Source organism: Scophthalmus maximus, chromosome 13 (assembly GCF_022379125.1).
Source record: "Scophthalmus maximus strain ysfricsl-2021 chromosome 13, ASM2237912v1, whole genome shotgun sequence".
NCBI lineage: Eukaryota > Metazoa > Chordata > Actinopteri > Pleuronectiformes > Scophthalmidae > Scophthalmus > Scophthalmus maximus.
The window spans coordinates 17765130-17784325 of NC_061527.1; the positions used below are offsets into that span (position 1 = coordinate 17765130).

The following is a 19196-nucleotide window of genomic DNA, read 5'->3' on the forward strand; positions in this document are numbered from 1 at the left end:
CTCAGGTTGAAGTCGTTGAGTTTGAAGGTACCTGATGTTGAATTACCTGAATTTGATGTTACATGAGAACTCCATTTTATCTGATGGTGACGGAAAGGCAGCATGCAACAGATTTACAATCTCTCACTCCCACTTCCTCCTTTGTCCAATGGCACCCCCAGAAATTGTTCACAGGGAGTCGCCAGATGGGCTGACTGAAAATCTCAGGGTGGCACACCAAAACCAAAAGCCATAACTGATTTTCAGGAATTCTAGTATGCCGTTGTAATATATTTTGGAGTTTGGGATTTGAGTTTTGGAGAGTTGGATTTTGTTTATTTTCCCTTTAAAGAATGTAAGTCTGTTTTTTGTGACCTTAGTCAACCCTGTTACCCGTAAAATACTGTGTTTTCCCTTTACTTTCATTTGGGCCCTGCTCCTTGACACCCCTGACATGTTATACTATTTAAATATTATTAAAATGTGATTTAAAGTATCAGATAAAAGCAGAATTGACCATAATTCCGCTGCTCTTGTATATATTGAATACAATAATTAAGTGCATCTATTTCATTTAATTTATTATTGTAGTTAACCATACTATTTAACTATTATAAAAAATATAATTTAATGATTTAAATGAATAGTAGTCAATGTAAAATATCAGATATTATGCATGTGCTACTGCATCTCGCCAGGGGGCGCCACTGAGTTGGCCAGTGATTTCATTTCACTGCACACACACACACACACACACACACAGACGAGGCAGCTAGGGGTCTGTGAGGAGATATATAGTGGCTCAAACAAAAAGTGTAATGGATTAGAAAAAGTTACTTGACCTTTAAATGAACCTGATTTTCATACAGAACAAGAAGCGTGGCCTTCAGTCAGTCTTGTAAAGTTTGCAATGGAGCTAGAGACAAGGTGAAGCTGGCAGCAGCATTGTGATTCAGGTCTGTCCTTCTCCTTATATATTCCTCAGTCACCTCCACTAAGGAGCTCATGTTTTTGACCGTAACTTTTTGATTTTTTTTGTTAGTTTGCTGGCTGGTCTTTCAGCAGGATTACCCCAAAAACTACTGAGCAGATTTCTGTGAAACCACATCACATTCTGGTGTGGATCCCGACAAATGGGTATATCCATGGATTATTTCTCCCCCCCCTCTCTCTGTGACATTGCGAGATAAGGCCCTTTTGACACTTTCACCAATTTTCCAATGAATAATTGGATCCTGATGAAAAAAAATTTGGCATGTTTAGGGGACTGCTATCTTTGAGTCTGTGCAATTTGATACAGCTTGATTGAACTTTTACCATTCTTCTTGATCAATTGTTTATAGTCTCGAATGGCTAAAAAAGCTTTTCAGTTGGACATGAAATATTTAAAAAATTGCCAGGATTAAAACATTTTTTTTCTCTTATATTTAGATCTATTCTACAAAGTTTGTAGAAAACTGTGAAATTGTGCACATTTCACAAAGCCCTTGTATTCCTGGCATGTATCTATGTTCTCCAAAAAGTATCATTATTATCTGTGTGTCATTTGACGGAAAGCTGGGTCCAAGTAGATACTTTTATTTTTAGAGCCACAACGCACTTTTAGGTCGATAGAATGTTTTAGACTCAAAGAAAGATTTAGGGCAGGGTACCACTGCCAACAGTGAGTACTGTGATGAGTAAAAGTCGCAACCACAAGACTGTTGATTGCAGACGGGATCACAGGCTGCGTGAAGACTGAGATATTTCAATCAGGTGTATAACATAATTAGGTCGCGACCTGAAAACGGCCTTGAGATAATCTATGATGTGACCTGGCACTATACACATCAAACTGACTTGAATTGAATGTTGCTGAGTTAAAGTGTGAACGCCAACCTAAATTTAAAAAGAAAAAACTGCAGTAAATCTGTATATTGATGCTTCTGGCAACAAAACAGAAAATATACAATTAGATTAACGACTGATTTATTTTTGTGAAATGTTGTTTTCTTGTTTGGCACAGTTGCTTTTTCTGGATGATGTGTCCTGTGCTGAAACACCACTGTAGCTCAGCAGCGGATTGTTCGGCTCTGGTTGAGAGGCGTTCACAGCCTTGAGACCAAACCAAGTACAAAAACAATTTCAGAAGTAGAAGCATGTGCATGAAAAGAAGCAAGACTCTTTAACAAAAATCGACCTGCATGCATGCAAGACCCTAATGATATTCACACAGGAAGGAAACACACGTCAATCTTGCTTCGGTTATCCCCTCATCTGTGCCCAGTCTGTACATCTTCTTGCACTCAACTCATGTTTGTTTGTGGTCTACTGAAAAAACCAAAACCCATCAACAGCGCTATGAGGGTGTTAAATATATAAAAAAAAATAGAGCAGGCAGCAATGCACTGCACAGTGATCTGTAAGCTAGATTTTAAACTTTCATTTAACCAGGACTGTGTAGCATCCACGTTTTAGCTGCTTTAGGGATTTTAACTGGCAAATAAAGACTCACCTCTGTTTTTGACTGCTGCTGTAGCTCAGTGGAATATATGGAAATCAAGTTTATTATCATGATCATGAATATTTTCCAGTGGTCATGAACAAAACTCATGTGGGTGTTCATCACATTGCACCCTTTAGATGAGAACGTATTAATAATTGACTTCCTTGTTTCAACAAATGGGAATTAAATTATCTGTTTATTTATTACCGCCCCCCCCCCAAAAAAAATCACAAAATACCTACTTCATAAATGTCAGATGCACGACAAAATAAATATTTAATATTTAAAATGCTACAACTAAACCTGCATCTTAGTGTTAACTGACCCTATCAACATTTACAAAAGTACTTGCTCAAATTTACCACCAATTTAAAAGCTGGCAATACAGAGAATGTGCAATATCCCCTGGGTTTTTAACATCATGCTATTCAGTGCACTTATGATGTGTCACAGGAATAACATTCCACGTTGGCATCATTTGGGTCAAAGTAATGAGTACAAAACACTCCTGTCTGAGAAATTCAGAGCAGTTCACAGTCAACTCTAAAACACAAGCTCTTCATATTTTGTAGAGACCAAAGAAGTTGGCATAATGTTCATGGCTGAGATGCACGGGGTGCGACACATTCACAAAGACCCTGTCGTATTTCTGCAGCCTCAGGGCAGAGCCGAGGTAACTCTCTGAGGTCCAGGGGTTCTCCAGCTGCCGAGCGCAGAAGCCGGCCCTGTGGGCCTCCATCAGGGTCAGCGGCGAGGAAAGTCCTGTTCTCCTCACAAACACAGAGTGAACAAACCAGGATGTGGGGGAGCATTTCTTAAAGATCAGCTCCACTCGTGAGTAGATGTGATAGAGTCCGCTCTCGTTGACCTGCAAACCGCCATCCTCAATCCGGTAGGCCACTCCTCCAGAGAAGAACGCCTGACCTACCTTCGCCTCCCAGCGCAAAGTCTTACGGAATACCTCTTTTTCGATCCGCCCTGCAAGAAGAGAGTCGATGGAGATGTTACCATGTGTACAGTAGATTCAAGATATCACAGAGTATGGCTTCCATTTGCAATAAAAATGTCACCTATCACATGTGCTGCAGGTCGGTTGTCCTTGTCATTCCCTTGCAACTCCGGTTCATATAGACCTGAAATAAACCTCACATTAGAAACACATTGCCTTAGGATAGTTTACAGTCTGTCGGTGATATTCCATAGGTGGTGTTTCCTACTTACCAATTTGACTTGCAGCTGTGTGAAACTCTGTCACAGGTTTACCCTTCAATGAAATGAAAGAATCTCATTACCACATCACACAGAGGCGTTTTTCTGCTGTGCTTTTTTATTATAGGAGTTAACCTGACAGCGTGAGTGAGAGAGGATATCCTGTCTCACTGGACCGGTGACCACAGATGGAACAATGAAGTCCTTGGTTTGCATTTTTAAATGTCAGGGCAGAGCTGAGGCATATTGACTCCTCAAATGATGGTGAAGTAAAACGTGAATTAATTATTCAACTTTGCAGCTCTGACTAAACTTTCCAGCCACGTTTTCCATGCTCCTACCCTACACCTCTCTTTCACCTCCTCTTCACGTGAGGTGAGAGAAATCACACATTTGAATCTTTTGCATATTTGCTCCCCTTGAAATTTTAAAAGTAAAAATATTCACATTATTTCTGTCATTGTCCAACAATTCTTTCTCTACCTCATTGCAAAGGGGTCATCACTTTATTTCCTCTTGATATTTTAATATTCCACACTGCTGTCGTCACCATTGGCTTCTTAATTCAATAAAAAGGTCTGAGAATTTCAAACTTCCCTCCTTTACCTTTGGCTCTTTCTATGTTCACTTCTATATTCGTGGCATCCAGTGGCTTCTTACCTGTCTCATCTCTCTCAGTTCTGTCTGCATCTTGTAAATCTGATAGGCTTCAAACCCCAGGGCTGCAAACACAAGCAGGAACAGCAGCAGCACGATCAAAGCCAGACAGGGGCTGACTCCAATGAAGCCCCGATCTTTCCCTCGGCTCCTCGCCCTCTCCTGGGCTGGCGAGAACGACCAGCAGGGTACAAGATTGGGAGGCTGGGCAGAGTGCTGCGGACTTCCACCTCCATCCCCAGGGAACCCGTGTGGGAATGGATGCCTCTGGTCACAGTTCATGGTGCAGGTCCTACTGAGCGACAAAGTGTGTGCACATCAATCCCCTCTGCACGAAGGAGGTGTGTTATTTTGTCAGAGCACCTCTGTTTTAAAAGACAAAGCTCTCAAGGCATTTGCAAACCACAAAGCCCTCCCACATACACATAGTGGAGACAAGTGGCCATCACTTTTCATAAACTCACACAAGCCAAGAATCTATCAGCGTATCAAACCATCCATCCATTTAGTTTTCTCTGTGCTGATGAACTTTTAGTAGGGTTTTGGGTCTTTTCTGCGCTTGTCTTGTTCAGCTTCATCTTTACACTTTGCAGTGCCGACATAGACCAATAAGGGTGAAGCGAAAGGAAACATTAGGTTTCACCTGACCCACCCTCTAAAAACTTCTGGGTTGAAAAAAAACAATCAGTATTTAGTGTGCAGGTGTCACTATCCGCCACCACATTCATCAGAACCCTGTCCATAAATTCCACGAAAATAAAGATTTTGCCATCTCACACCCTGTCACCTGACCTGACCAGCAATTTCGTATGTAAAAGGTCTTGATCCCTTTTTTCTTTTTTGTACACTCAGTGCTGGTTTTTCAGGTTTATCAAAGTGCTCCTTCAAATCTAAACCATGTGCTGAATCTCACTTATCTCTAGGAGCCATCCAATTAAAAAATTCATGATATTCAAATGTATTATTCTTGAATGTTAGTCTCTGTGAGGAACATTGTGTTGGTAAACAGTGATGCGGCAGTTTCAGTAGCACACGGCGTATTCTTGGTTGGAAGATGCTGCTGCCACATGAAAAGCACACGTCTCTGCACTAGCTTTCATGCTGGTTGCTTGTGAAACGCTGGTAGCGAGTAGACAGCGATACTTTAAAAGGGGTGAGAATTAACCTCAACCAATACCTCTCGTAGATGAGCTTACAGGAAAGCTGAAAACACACTGCTTTCCTCCCCACTCAGTTTGGAGTTAATACCACTGTGGTCTCTGTGACACTTCTAAGTTCGTTTCCAAGGATATGAAGCAATCATGCTGCTCTTTCATTGCGGTTGCAGCAGTTTCCATAAGAGATCAGACTTTGCTTAATCAGAAAACTATGTTTCCAGACATCAGTTAGCACTCTGGTGGGCTTTTGGTGTTTTTTGTTACGGGGCATCTTTATGGCCTGAAAGATAGGAACTTAATACAAGCAGCAGCCTTGCAGTTGAGGGGGACTGCAGCAGTGCTCTCTCACACAGGCGATTTTCATCATGATTTACATCAAATGTGAAGTCGAGTCAGTATTTATATTGCGTAAAAGTACATTTTTATTTATTGTTTTTGTGGGTATTTTGGTAACTTAAAAATAATCACTCAGGCATAAGCTCTGTCTACTGGCAGCGACAAAAGGGAAACCTAACTTGCAATTCGCAGGCCAAGCTTTAACTTACAGGTTGATTACGTCAAACGTAACCATAAAATGCACGGGGTCTGCTTTCTAGAAGCTGATGTGGCAGTTTCCCAGAAGTGTCATGCTGAAAGCATCAGCAGCGGCAGCAGAGTGGGTAAGGTGGGAGGGTGCAGTTTGGGGTCTAACCAGATTGTCTTCAGAGCTGCTGCTCCAGATACTATAACATAACCAGTCAAGGAGACTAAAATGAATCACTCCATCAGCAAGTATCTCCGTAAATTACTGTGCATTTCTCTCACATTCTCCATCCTTTCTGCTGCATAAGAGAGGCCGCTGTGGTCAGGATGATACAAATAAATCTTTTTCTCATGTGAGTGGGGCTTTGATTCAAAATGGAAACGTATCTTTTGTTGATTTATCGGTTGATTTGATCTTTTTCTCTCACATGAAGATATTGTGATTAACCATCCTCAGGTATTAGGGACTAACATTTGTCCAAATACACACAGTAGGACATCCTAAATAGTTGAGAAAATGTAGGGGCCATTAAATAATAACAATTATTTTCTACTATGTAATTTAAAAATGTGCTGCTTGTTTGTATGATCCCTCAACAATTAGGACGCATTTGAAAGAACACAGGATATAAAATGTGTCATTAAATAATTTGTTGTAATGCAAAATGTGTCAAAAATGTCACGTGTCACAGTCATCGTCATCCTCAGAGGAGGAATAACAGTCTAATCCCAGGACATGACCAGTCCTCTCCTCCATGGTGCTAGTGTTCGACGGATTCTCAGGTATCCTCTCTGCTGTTTCACCGTCTGATTTAGATTGTCTCTGTGCCGTGCCCACGGTCCCCCCGTGATCGCTCTCTATGTGTCTGTTCTGTCGTGGAAAGGTTTTTCCTGACGGAGATTTACTGAGGTTTGGCAGGCCACACTGCAGAACCCTGGCCAGGCTCTGCGTTTCAGAGGAGCCGAGTTGAACTGACGGTCCTCTGAACGCAGCGGTGGCGACCGCGAGCCGTGTCCTGTCAAAGCTGAGGGGCTGGTCCTGGTCTGCACAGACGGCCTCTGAGGTCTCTGACATCAGCTTGGTGACGACAGGGGTCTGAAATCTCCCCTCTGAATAGCTGAGAGGGTCCCGCCTCTCAGTGGCTGAGGTTTTGTGACATCCTGTCCAACTGGAGCCCAAGTCACTGTCAGCTCCACTCCACTGACTGCTCTCCTCATGTGACTCACCGTGCAGAGGGTTTTTAACTGCAAACCAGAGTGACGACACAGAGAGATAGGAGATGAAAGGCCAGAAGACTGTCAGCCACCGGCGTCTTAAAGGAATAGTTCACCAGGTATAGACTATGCAGCTCATGGTCTATACCTGGTGTGTTTGGACGTAAGTGTATGTAGATAGACAGAAATACGGAAATTTTCATGCAGATGAAGAAGTTACACTCTAACAAGGTAAAAAGTGGATTTAAAAAGACCATGACATGAACAGTCTTTGCAGCACTGAGTCATATTATTTCTCAACAGTATTTGCAGTATGAGAGACTGACCTGTTCTCTGAGAGTCCAGTGTCTCTGCTCTCCTTTTGCAGTATGCACGAGGAGTCCATGGCTTGTGTTTACAGGAAGGGTCGAGAACACGCAGTCTGGCAGTGAAGCGTTTGTACTCCTTTTCTAGAGCCTCGATGTGCAGCTGGAACTCGGCGATCTTCCTCTCTGGGTAATGAGACAGCTGCGACTGCTGAGAGGAAGAAGACAAGAAAAAAACAGGCAAAGCAGGAGCGTTAGATCATCCGCAACTACCTTTAATAACATTTACATTATCTACTTTACACACCACAAGCGATTCACTCACCTGCAGACAATACTCTATTTCCTTCTTGATGCAGGGGATCCACTTCCTCACAGAGGAGGCTGAGTGGAGAGTGGACTGCGGGGGAAAAGGTTTGGTTGACACAAGCTGGTTCAGGTAAACGTGAGCTGAGTTGTGAAAGGTTTGTTAATGGTGAGCAACTGCTCCATTACCAGCTTAGGTCTCCGCTCGTGCACATCTCGGAGTCGTCCCTCTGCACAGGAAGCAGTAGGAGGTTCGTATTAATAATGTCCACCTGGACCTTAGCACTAATGTGGCTAACAGCTGAAGCTAGCACCCCGCAGAGCAGGGTGTTCTCCGTCAGTCAAATGTTCAGTAAATCTCAGTGTGTTTCTTGATGGGCGACCCTCTGCTTACCCTCTCTCTCCTTCTGCAGCCACAGTCTGTTCAGTTTCCCCTGTTGCTTCTCCTCGTTCCTCGCCATCGAACCGCTCAGTCAACACTTCGGACGCCAAACAATGCCACGTGACACGCGGGAACCCTCGCGTGGCGTCACTGACATCTCGCGAGAGTACATCGTCAATTGACGAAGGCAAGAACCATTCTGAAACATTCTTGGAATAAAACTCAAATATTGAATTTTTTCATCTTTATTTGTTTGCATGGTTCGAATCTTTTGTATTTTGTGTTTCCATTCAGGATAAACCTTAATTGTATCTTTTATTTACAGTGTTTAACTCTAACCATTTATCAAATTAATATATAAATATGAATGTACTTGTTAGCTTAAAGTAACAGACATTTCTGGGAAATAAATAAGACTCCCCCCATAACTGTGACAAAATTATAAATTGATGAATGTGTATTTTGATAAAATGTTTTCCGCTCCACCAAAAGCTTCACGATAACATTCTGGTCACTTATGGTTTGAACATGGTGGCACCCCAGCTATCAATTTGGATTGCTTGTTTGTAGGTCATAGGCAGCTACACGCATTTCTCTCTCTCTCTCTGTCTTTCAAAGTTCAGTTCAACAGTATATGTATTATATATTTCTATTTTTCTTGTGTTTAAATCTTTTTTTGTACAAAATAACTGTAACCCACTTACCACCCACAACCCCTAAAAACTCACAAACCTAAAAACAGTCGACTAGTAAACAAGCGATCCATCAAAGTTGGATAAAACTTAATTTATAAATAAAGTTCTAAAATTATCAATCACGATCAATATTCTGTCATCATGGCATTTTCTGTTCTGAGGAAATAAGATTCAGTTATAGAATGGAAAAGTTCTGTGGTGGTGTGTGTGTGTGTGGGGGGCATAGTCATCCTGCAGCCTACACCTTTGAAGATCTTGTGATAAAGGATATGTGAGATTTATGTAATGAATCTTCAAAGGCATTTTCCACCCAGACCAACTGGGCACTGACCACACAACAACCAGAGCAAGACCCATTCCAAACATTAGCAGGCTAACATTAGTTTGACTAAATGACACAGGATGAAAAGTTGCAACAAATCATCATCTGAGGACGGTAAACAAGGTATTTACACAATTTCATGGCAATCCATTCAATAATTGTAAGATTAGTTGCTGTAAGATTTTTTTCCCCCCATGTGATGCTCTTAAACTGAACTATAAAAGTGGATGCAATCACTGGGTCTGCAAAATCTAGTTCAATTCTAGTTCAATTCTAGTTCAATGCTTAAGTGCCTGACGCCTGTACTCTCTGAATCACCAGGTGAGGACGACTCACTGGCAGCAAAAAGAAGTTAGTTTCTATAGAAGTCTATGAGAAAATGACACTTCTTACTTGATTTATAACGTCAGTAAAGATTATCTCGAGGAGTTTATGGTCTCAATCTCTAGTTTCAAGTCTTCTCCAATACATCATGTTGTTCATTTAGTAAATTATGGTCTCATTTAGACTAAATTAGACGATAAAGCACCGTATGCATTGGAACGTAGATTCGGCGTGATTGACATCTGGTCCGTCCAATCGGTGGACGTTTGCAGGTGTCGGTGGACGTGCAGTGGACGAGCTCTCAGTCAGACCCTCCCCCAAATCTACGTCCAGTTGCAAACAAAACAAACAAAATGGCGCTGCTCTAGATGCGGAACTCGAGGCTTCCAAACGACGGTTCACAAACCAACGGCTGACGTCAGGGTGGGTTGACACTTGGTGATGATATACTGACCAGAAGAGAACATTCTTCTTTCCTTGTCGAACCCTATCATGGAGGCCAATGTCAGAACTGGGATATTATCTAGTTCAATATTCAAGAGCACTTGGGTAACATGGGTAACTTTGGACATGGCGAATGAGGGCTTCATTACTTCATACCTGCTTCATTTTCTGAGACTAGTATCTATGTTTTTGCCATTTTAAAATTGTCCTGTTTGTGTGTGATGTTGTTAGTTCTATTTACAAACTCAAAAAGTAACACTCAGTAATGCCGCTGATAATGTCCCTCCCGCGTCAAAGGGTTGTGTTAAACATGTGTTAGCTTACGTCATGTGAATGTCAACTACCTCTTATCCAAACAAAAACGTTGACACTGAACTTACTCGTGTCTGACAGACAGGGAGACAGACAGGAACACGGATGCATGTGGATTTATTAGCTGGATAAAAGTCCTTATAGCCAGTATCTAAGGTGTGTTTTCATGTCTTTGACTCCTTTCAGAGGTTACAATGGAGCTTTGAGATGGGTTTTCATCAGTGATTTGAGTTCCTGAATTGTAAATCAACGGTAATATTAATTTTATGAAGCTGACTTCTCAGTTCCTCGACATAGTCATCCTGCAACTTACACCTTCGTAGATCTTGCGATAAAGGATATGTGAGATATGTGTAATGAATCTTCAAAGGCTTTTTTCCACGCAAACAAACTGGGTACAGACCACACAACAACCAGAGCAAGGCCCATTCCAAACATTACAAATGATGGCATACATTACAAATAGATATACATGCATACTGTCAGTTCCATTCTCAACTGCTCTCTCTCTATTTGATAAGGAACATCTTTCTCTTGAGTAAAGTTGCAATGTTCTCATGATTTGGTGTGTCTCCACTCTCTGCTACCTGCAGTGGTGTCTTCCCCACTTTATTTGTAGCCTGCAGATTCACCTTCTTCCGTCCCATGTGCACGGCTTGGCCCCGGTTCACAAGCCTCTTCACCACCTCCTGGTGTCCACCTCGGACAGCACTGTGCAGAGGGGTGTCTTTACTTTGATCTGCAGCGTTGATCTTTGCCCCAGCCTCCAGCAGGAGCACAGCCACACTGTCGTGGCCCTTCTCAGCTGCGACATGAAGTGGTGTTTTCCGCCATACATTCCTCTCCTCTATCCCCTTGTTGTTGAGTGACTGTAGAAGAGCTGAAACCACACTGGTATGACCCCCAGCTGCTGCGTAATGTAGTGGCGTGGAGCCATCCTTGTCTTTAGCCCCTCCCTTTGCTTTGTGGTACAACAGGGAATGGACCGCGTTTAAATTCCCCTCCATAGCAGCCAGGTGGAGGGCAGTTTTCCTCTCATTGTCAGTGGCGGTTGGGTAGGCTTTGGCTGACAACAGCAAGTCCACCACCCTGCTCTCTCCTTTGGATGACACTGCCCAGTGCAGGGCGGTCCTGCCCAGCCTATCTTTCTCTGCTGGATCTGCCTTGCCTTGAAGAAGTTGGATCACTGTGTCTGCATGGCCCTGCTGACTGGCTAGGTGGAGCGGGGTCAGTCCATCCTGGGCTACTGCATTTACCTAAAAGAAATGACAACACTCAGGCCCCACAAACATGCTGTAAATAAAAGCCAAACGGACACCATTCAACAACTGGTTTGAAAATTACCTTTGCTCCAGCTTTTAACAACAGACCGACTAACTCTGATCTATTAGACTGAGCAGCGAGGTGTAGAGGGTTTTGGGCTTTAGGTCCAGGTATGTTGGGGTCTAATCCTTTTTCCAGCAATGTCTGAACTATGGGCACACAGCTGCTGTGAACAGCCAAGTGCAAGGCAGAGGAGCGGTCAGATAATGTAGCATCCGTTTTGGCCTGTTTTGCTACAAGCACTCTGAAATGGAAGAAATAAGGTCACTATTATACATAACAATTGTCTGCTTTTTTTAGTTCACACAATGCAACTCAACCACAGGCGGTAACTAGTTACACTAGTAACTAAATCCACACCACCGGATTTGATCCCTTTCAAACTTGTAGACTTCAACTCCAAATACTTCCTTCTTTCTTCATTTTCTTTTCTTTTCCAAATTCGTATTTAGACCTTGATGTTTAGATCAGGATAGGGATTCTATAAAAAATCCTCCTTGACTATTCATTATCCTGCACAATACTTGCATGAATCCCAGAAGAGTCTTCCCAGACTGGATGTGTCAGTTTTCTGTTTTGTTTTGGAAAGAGAGGAAGGAGATGAGAGAGAAAATGGAAAATATATTTCTTTGTGGCGTTTCTCTCTAAAATTAAAAAGCCACTGATTACACCCCACAGTTATCATATTCCGTGCAGTTTATCTTGTGAAGGAGCCACGCCACTGTGTTGTAGCAAGACTGACTCCTTGTTGGAGGACAGTTACCTGAAGACTTCTGAGTGTCCCAGCTCAGCCGACAACAGGAGAGGAGTGTATCCCCGTTCGTCACACATGTTAACGTTTGCTCCGCTGTCTGTCAGAGCAGTAACCATTCCGTGTTGGTTCTGTCTAACAGCAGAGAAAAGAGCCGAGCCCAGCGCTTCTTCACTCAGAGCTCCTCTGGCATTGGCTGTGGTTTGAACAAAACATTGTGTGAGCTTGTATGATTTCTGTTTATTTATTGATGAATAATTCACCTCTACTGCATGGCGACTCGTGTTAATTCAAGATATAACATGTATTTAAGTGTTACAGTCTTTGGGGGGTAATAACTCACCAAGCAGCAGATTGAGAATTGATTCCTGATTGAGTTTAATGGCTTCATTTACAACATCACAGTCAACTTCAGCCCCTGCGTTCAGAAGGGCCGTCACTGTTTCCTCATTGCTCCTGGTGACTGCATAAAACAGAGCAGTTTTGTTCTGGTGGTTTCTTGCATTGGCAGCAGCCCCGCTCTGCAGCAGCAACTCAGCCAGCCTCCAGTTGTCTTCCATGGCTGCTCTGTGGAGATACGTGTGCTGCGCGTGGCCCTCAGACTGCTTGGCCTCCTCCTTCACCAGCGCTTTCACAACATCCCGGTGCTCATTTTCTGCTGCTGAGTGGATGGGAGTTTTATTGTGGATATCCAAAGAGTAGATGGGGGCCCCGACTTTTATGAGGGCCCTGACAGTCTCAGTGTGATCCCTGCTGGCTGCACTGTGAAGAGCTGTGTGAGCATTATCCTCCTGCAGGTCCATTCTGGTTCCTTTACGGACCAAATGCTCGGTAATGGATAGATGCCCGCTCTTAGCAGCTACGTGTAAAAGAGTCTCATTGGAAGAATTGACAGTGTTGATATTTGTGTCTTCTAACTGCTCTTTCAGCAGCAGCAGCTCCCCATCTGTAGCGATCATGTGAATGAGGTTTTCTGCTTTACGCTGTGTTGCTTTATCCCCTGATTTTTCAAGTGGTACAGGGCTGCTCTCTTTGTTCTCAGGGCTAAATCTTTTAGTTTCTTCGAAGGCATATGAACTACAAGTCTTCTTGAGAGTCTGAGTGACTATTGCTTCCATTCCATCCTTTTCCTTTTCCAGCAAATATCCAATCAGCTGTCTCCTTGTGTCTCTAATATGTTCGTTCACACTCCCCACATAGGCCCTGATTCGCCCATAAAGGTCGGGCTCAGCTTGCATAAGACAGGGATGGAAAAATTTGCGACATGCCCTCTCACCTCTGGCCTCCAGGATGTCCAGGACCCTGGAGTTCTGATCTTTCTGAGTCCTGATGGTCAAAACGATGGATCTCTTCGCTGCTGTCATGACCCCCGCTGTGACGAGTAGATCCAGTAGATCCTCAGTGTGTGAGATTCCATAAATCAGATCCTCTCTCTTTGCCCGGATCACATCCACAGCATACGGGTTGATGTAGTTTGATAATGCTTGAGGATCAAATCCTTTGAGTATATTAAACATTATAAATACACAGGGAATGTAATGTAGGAATCTAAAGGCGCTCTTACTCAGCAAGTCAAGAACTTCTGATTCTGGTTGTGCGTGTATGCATCTGTTTTATACCTTATTGCTAAGTGAAAAACCTCTGCCTAGCAACTAAATACAGACAAGCCATTCACGAAAGATCTGTTACACTCTCAACCTGCCCTTTGTGAGATTATGTGACCAAATAACATTGTTAGTTCTCATTGGATGCAGCATAATGACACTAGATATACAGTATACCATAATTTGTTATTGAATTACTATTGTTGTTGTTGTTGTATTTTAAAGTATTTCGTCTGGGATTGATCAGTGTAAAATTTCGTATTTTACATATGTCTATTTTGTGAACTGTGACAGAACAAAAGTGTAATTAGTTTTGAAGATATCATGTGCGTGCGTGCGTGCGTGTGCGTGTGTGTGTTTGTGTGTGTGTGTGAGAGATCAGCCATGCATGTTCATGACTGAGAATATGTGGGTGCAGAGTGACGCACTCCATGGGTAACCCCAGTCTGCTCAGTCTACATTTCACACACAAAATGAAGTAGTTGAATCCTCAATTTAATTTTTGTGCATATTTTACACTAAATATTTTCCCTCTAGAAGTTATCTTTGTGCGAACTTGGTAACTTGCAGAGAGAAATAGTGGATGGTCCGTGAGAGTAACATCCACACTTAAATAATGTATTGTTGAGTAGAAATACAAATTCTCATTGTGTAGCATGATGGTCTCTGTCAGTGTTACATAATTTTCCTTTACATTATGAATTAATTATCATTCATGAATTAACATTTGAGCATCCTTTAAATGTTGTTGACAGTTAAGGTGTAACTTTCTATTGCCTGTTGTATAGTAGTTTAATCTTTAACTCTGTATTATACTATTAAAAGATATATTAAAATTATATTTTTAAATATATTAAGATCAAACAATTTATCAGTGTATTATATATTTTTATTCTGTCTTTCTGTTTGTCTATTAATAATTTTTTTTTTTGGGGGGGGCATCCAATAGGATTCACATTTTTTGTTCCAATCTTCTGATTGATTTGCCCTTGGGAAGTAAATCCAGGCCCCTCTTCGGATCTCTCCTCAGGACTCATGCAGAGATTAACGAGTCGATTCACTTCCCGTAATACACGCCCCCACCGCCGTGACGTACGTCTGCCGAGTGTTCCCTCTCCTTATATGGTAGGGAAGGACACCACTTTCCGGAATTATGTCATGATGCCCCAATTTTGAGAAATCGGAGCCGTTTGAAACAGATGTGATAAAAGTAGAAACCCCGTTAAAACTAAACATTTAATCATATCTACTCACTGACCATCAATATTCATTACGTTTTCATCCTTTTATTCTTTATATTGGATTTTGAATTCTTAATTTCATTTGTTTATGAAACTATTGGAGTAGAAAAATTGGCAAAAAAATGTAAATTGTCAGCGTTAATGCATCAAACCATCTTATGAAAATCTTACATGTGGATTCATAAGAAATAATATATTTATTTTATTAAAACATGCAAACGAAAAAGGAAAAGTAAATTAAGAAGAATAACATGACACAATATTAAAGCTTCTAAAATAGAATATGATTAAAAGTTTTATTCACGTTTAGGCTTTGTGTGTCATCGTGCTGACGAGTGAACAGTGGCGTATTGTTGATTTTCGAGACATCCTCGGTGTTTCGTCTGTCAGATAGAGCTATCTGTAAGTCTATGGCGACCTCTAGTGTTTCATTATAAAAACTACACACTAGTGGACGAGAAGTTCGACCTGTCCTGCCACAGTCACCTGCTCTAATCTCTATACAGCACGTTACATCGGGTTAATAATACCTCATGCTTTTACTTGGGCTATTTAGTCCGAGTTTACCTAGCCCCAATCTAATTTTTAATTTTGGTTGGAAAAAAATTATCAAATTATTAAAACCTAAAATTGCTGTGCGGCTGTATTTTAGATAAACTTATATGATAGTAATTTAGCTGTAACAGCTGTCTCGTGTGTGACCCTGTATTTGAATACCTGTCAGTGATTTTTCACAAAGACAACTGGTTCCGTTCTTTAGTTTTGATTTTCAGTGGTGAAGCATATCCTTCTGTCTACATCTATATTATGCTTATATGCCTATGTTTCTAGATCCAAGCTATCGTTGTAGACACACTCTAAACAGTGTAAATATATGTATAACTATATTCAACTAGATACAATCTAATATACTTTCCTACATGGTACTTCAGAATCTTACCAATAGGTAAGATTCAGTATTGAGCCATTGATAGATGTGGCGTATGTCTGTTCATTTGAGGCCAACCGCTGACATTATTTGAGTTTCAACAGTTTTGCATCCCATGCTCGGAATTTCTTTATTTATAATCAGACAGGAAGTAACGTTGAATAACTGAATGGTGCAATATGACATGAGGGTGGCCTGTGTTTTTCCTGTTGCGCATTAAATCAACAGTACCTTATATGCCTCTGAATGAGATTCATTGCTTTCATGAACCATTCCGTCGACTGGTGTAGTTACAGAGCGTTAGCAAGTTATACGTTCAGTGTCAGTGTTAACACCTGAGGGTAATGGGAGGTTTAATGTTAATACTCTTCGGGCAGACCTGTGTGTGTGCTGGGATAATAAAGTGGGGAAACTCTACGTTCTAATTTGCAGAATTGGCTTCCATCGCTAAGAGAGCCCGGTCTGTCAGCTGTAACACAATCACTTAGCCTGGATCAATACCAGCACTAATGGAATTTACCTTGAGGTCCTGGGACCAAGCAGCTCTTGCAACATGTTGCAACATGTTTTATTGTTTGAGCTCCTGACATGGCACACCCACTTTTTTTTCTTCTGTCACACACTCACAAGAACACAAGAGGCAATGTTGCTTCATTTCATCAGTTTTATTTTCTTAAATATTGATTAGTTTCTGAAGTGCTCAGAGAACAAAACATAATAAAAAATTATACAGTATTCTTATTACAAATGGTAAACATAAGTACTCCAAGTTGATCTTATATACATATAACAATGAGTGAAACCCCATTAAACAACTTTAGAAAAAACAAGTAAATCTTGAGGCTTTTCCAACGTAATTTCTTACAATTAAGAAAAAAAAAAGTACATTGTACTGTAACTCAAAAGTCAGGCAGCTTCAGTTACAACTTTTCAGCCGTCTAAAGTTGGCCAACACACCCATGTTTGAGGCCATTGTGGCTACAGCAAGAAACTTCTCCATTGCAGGTTCTTGGATCCTCTAATACTGAATTTCTCCGTTGATGTTCATGACGAGGTCCATGCAGAGCTGGGTGTAAAATCAAGAAAACTTCAGTCCAGTTCAGTAAAAAACAGCACGAAACAGAAAGGTGTCCTGCCTGTTGCCATGCCCCCTCTGGTTCATGGCCACTGTTACTGTCCCGAGCCCGCCTCTGGGACGCGCCGCCGGCGAGCGCGTTGCGCTCGGGAACGTTGAGTGCCAGCCACGGTCCCGCCGGTGTGGCGCCGCCTCGTCCCAAATCCCGTCGCGATTTCGGGGGAGACAGCCGCTCACGATCACAGGAAGCGTCCGTTCCGTTCAACTACAGTCTTATCTCTCTCTGACGCCCACTCAAAAGGTCTGGAGCTGCTGCGTTAACATGAGCTGGCAGCCGCTGTTGACGTGGTTCATCACCTTCTGCTTCAGCTGCGCCACCTGCTCGCGCAGCAAGTTGGCGGTGGATGCGAGCTCCGAGTTCTGGGACTTGAGGTTCTTCACTTTGTCTTCCAGCCTCGAGATCCGCTCCAGCTTCCTCTTGCGGCATTTGGAGGCAGCGATGCGGTTCCTCATCCTCTTGCGCTCGGCCTTGATGCGCTCCTGGCTCTCCATGTTGATCGGGGAGAGAGGCGGGGTCTCCCCGGGCATCTCGGGCACGGTTTGGGGCTCCTCTTTAAGCGCCGAAAGCCGGGGCAGTTGGCCCGAGGAGGGCTGGCCGTAGATTGGAAGGTGAGGCGGGGCAGCGGGGAAGGACATGGCCGGAGCTGAGGTGGTGTAATTCGGAGCCGACACTGTGCTGATGGCCGGGTGGAAAGAGTTCAAGTCCTCATAGACCGGCGAGTCGGGGCGCATGGTGGCGTTGGCGCTGTAAACACTTGCTCCGGCCACGGATGAAACGGGCGGGAGCGCACTGTTGACACTGGTCTGTGGGGCGGAGGTGACACTCACAGTCGCAGGGGCCGGCATGTGCTGGTGGTGGAGCTCGGCCAGGGCTCGGACAAAGCCCTCCGCGAAGCCCTCCTGCTCGTCGGTGACGTTCTTGGGGCTGAGGAACTGGGTCGGGGTCGGCGTGGTGGTGATGAGCCCGTTGCTGGACTGGATGATGAGCCGCTCCAGTTCCGGGGAGGCCAGTTTCAGTAGACCCACGTCGGGCGACGTGAGGATGTCGCTGGCCTTGGCCCGCAGGTGAGGCTTCAGGGTGCCCATCGGGTCGGAGAGGTTCAGAGTCATGTTGTGTTTCAGCGCTTTGGGGTTGCTGTATCCGTAGCCGGCGTTGTCGCGCTGGGAGAAAGCGTTGAGGGAGTCGTCATAGAAAGTAGTTTCCATCTTGGTATACATAGAAGACAAATCAAAAACGAACGTAGCTATGAAAGTCTTCTACGAAACCACTTTTCGTCCCCCCTGCTCTTCGTCTTGGCTTCTCAGGTGAGGGAAAAACTCTGGTTTCCAAACGTCCTCTCTGTGCGTAAAAACTTCCAAACTGTGCGCACTTTCTTGACACAGGGATCAGGACTTACTTCTTCTCAGCCAGCGGCGGTCGATTGTTCAGTGCTCTGCTGTCAGAGTTCACAGCGGGTTTGTCAAAGTATCCAGACTTGTACTGAGTCCCGGGACGAAAAGAAACCCAGTGGCTCTAACTTCTCTAGTTAGGCACCAGCCGCGTCTGTGGCACCTCCTCTGCCTGGATGTGTATATACTCTGAGACTAGCAGCGTGGAGGGAAAACCTTATCTGCTGCCGCTGCCTCTCTAAAAATAGCCATGATGTCATGAAGGGGCTCTCCCATTGGCTGGGGGGGCGTGTCGTGGGGGCGGGGCCTGCCTCGTCGATAAGGGTCCGTCCCCTTGCCTCGACGACCACCCAGAAGATTCTTAATCTCGCGGTGGATTGTGGGATGAGGTAATGTTGCAAGCAGAGCGTAAGCGCGGTGCATTGTGGGCTGACGTATTGTTTTTGAATATCTGGTTACCCGCTTCACTGTCAGTGGCGGGATGGCCAGTGTTCACAGCTCGCTGTTTGTT

At 43.3% G+C, this 19196-nt stretch overlaps 4 protein-coding genes and 1 long non-coding RNA gene across 16 annotated transcripts in view; 1 reads left to right on the top strand and 4 right to left on the bottom strand.

Moving 5' to 3' along the window:
- Nucleotides 1–1930: 1930 nt before the first annotated feature.
- Nucleotides 1931–4689, bottom strand: faslg (Fas ligand (TNF superfamily, member 6)). Its single transcript, XM_035647147.2, has 4 exons — nucleotides 4334–4689; nucleotides 3686–3728; nucleotides 3535–3597; nucleotides 1931–3442 (listed from the first exon to the last, which is right to left on the bottom strand). The coding sequence occupies exons 1-4, from the start codon at nucleotides 4610–4612 to the stop codon at nucleotides 3024–3026; spliced, it is 804 nt and encodes a 267-aa protein (XP_035503040.1). The 5' UTR covers nucleotides 4613–4689; the 3' UTR covers nucleotides 1931–3023.
- A 1196-nt stretch (nucleotides 4690–5885) lies between these two features.
- On the bottom strand, nucleotides 5886–9088 carry si:dkey-86e18.1 (uncharacterized protein LOC557342 homolog). 2 transcript variants are annotated; one of them, XM_035647145.2, is made up of 6 exons: nucleotides 8950–9088; nucleotides 8230–8426; nucleotides 8025–8065; nucleotides 7855–7929; nucleotides 7551–7740; nucleotides 5886–7254 (listed from the first exon to the last, which is right to left on the bottom strand). In XM_035647145.2, the coding sequence occupies exons 2-6, from the start codon at nucleotides 8294–8296 to the stop codon at nucleotides 6689–6691; spliced, it is 939 nt and encodes a 312-aa protein (XP_035503038.2). In that variant the 5' UTR covers nucleotides 8297–8426; nucleotides 8950–9088; the 3' UTR covers nucleotides 5886–6688. The 2 variants fall into 2 exon arrangements, with proteins under 2 accessions (XP_035503038.2, XP_035503039.2); XM_035647146.2 differs by lacking the exon at nucleotides 8950–9088 and having other exon boundaries at nucleotides 7551–7737; nucleotides 8230–8849.
- Nucleotides 9089–9207: 119 nt separating this feature from the next.
- The window catches only part of LOC124850922, a 52119-nt gene continuing 42130 nt past the window's right edge, over nucleotides 9208–19196 (top strand). For 5 of the 11 annotated variants that reach the window (XR_007031996.1, XR_007031997.1, XR_007031995.1 and 2 more), the window contains exons 1-2: nucleotides 9227–9357; nucleotides 9831–9981. This is a non-coding gene — a long non-coding RNA (uncharacterized LOC124850922). Of the gene's footprint in view, nucleotides 9358–9830; nucleotides 9982–19196 lie in introns of all 11 variants that reach the window. The other 6 variants (XR_007032004.1, XR_007032000.1, XR_007031993.1 and 3 more) reach the window with 5 other exon arrangements.
- On the bottom strand, nucleotides 10824–13905 carry LOC118318116 (CARD- and ANK-containing Inflammasome Adaptor Protein). Its single transcript, XM_035647464.1, has 4 exons — nucleotides 12732–13905; nucleotides 12401–12584; nucleotides 11659–11881; nucleotides 10824–11570 (listed from the first exon to the last, which is right to left on the bottom strand). The coding sequence occupies exons 1-4, from the start codon at nucleotides 13903–13905 to the stop codon at nucleotides 10824–10826; spliced, it is 2328 nt and encodes a 775-aa protein (XP_035503357.1).
- On the bottom strand, nucleotides 16812–18908 carry jun (Jun proto-oncogene, AP-1 transcription factor subunit). Its single transcript, XM_035647143.2, has one exon. It carries the CDS (start codon nucleotides 18512–18514, stop codon nucleotides 17531–17533), a length of 984 nt encoding a protein of 327 aa, XP_035503036.1. The 5' UTR covers nucleotides 18515–18908; the 3' UTR covers nucleotides 16812–17530.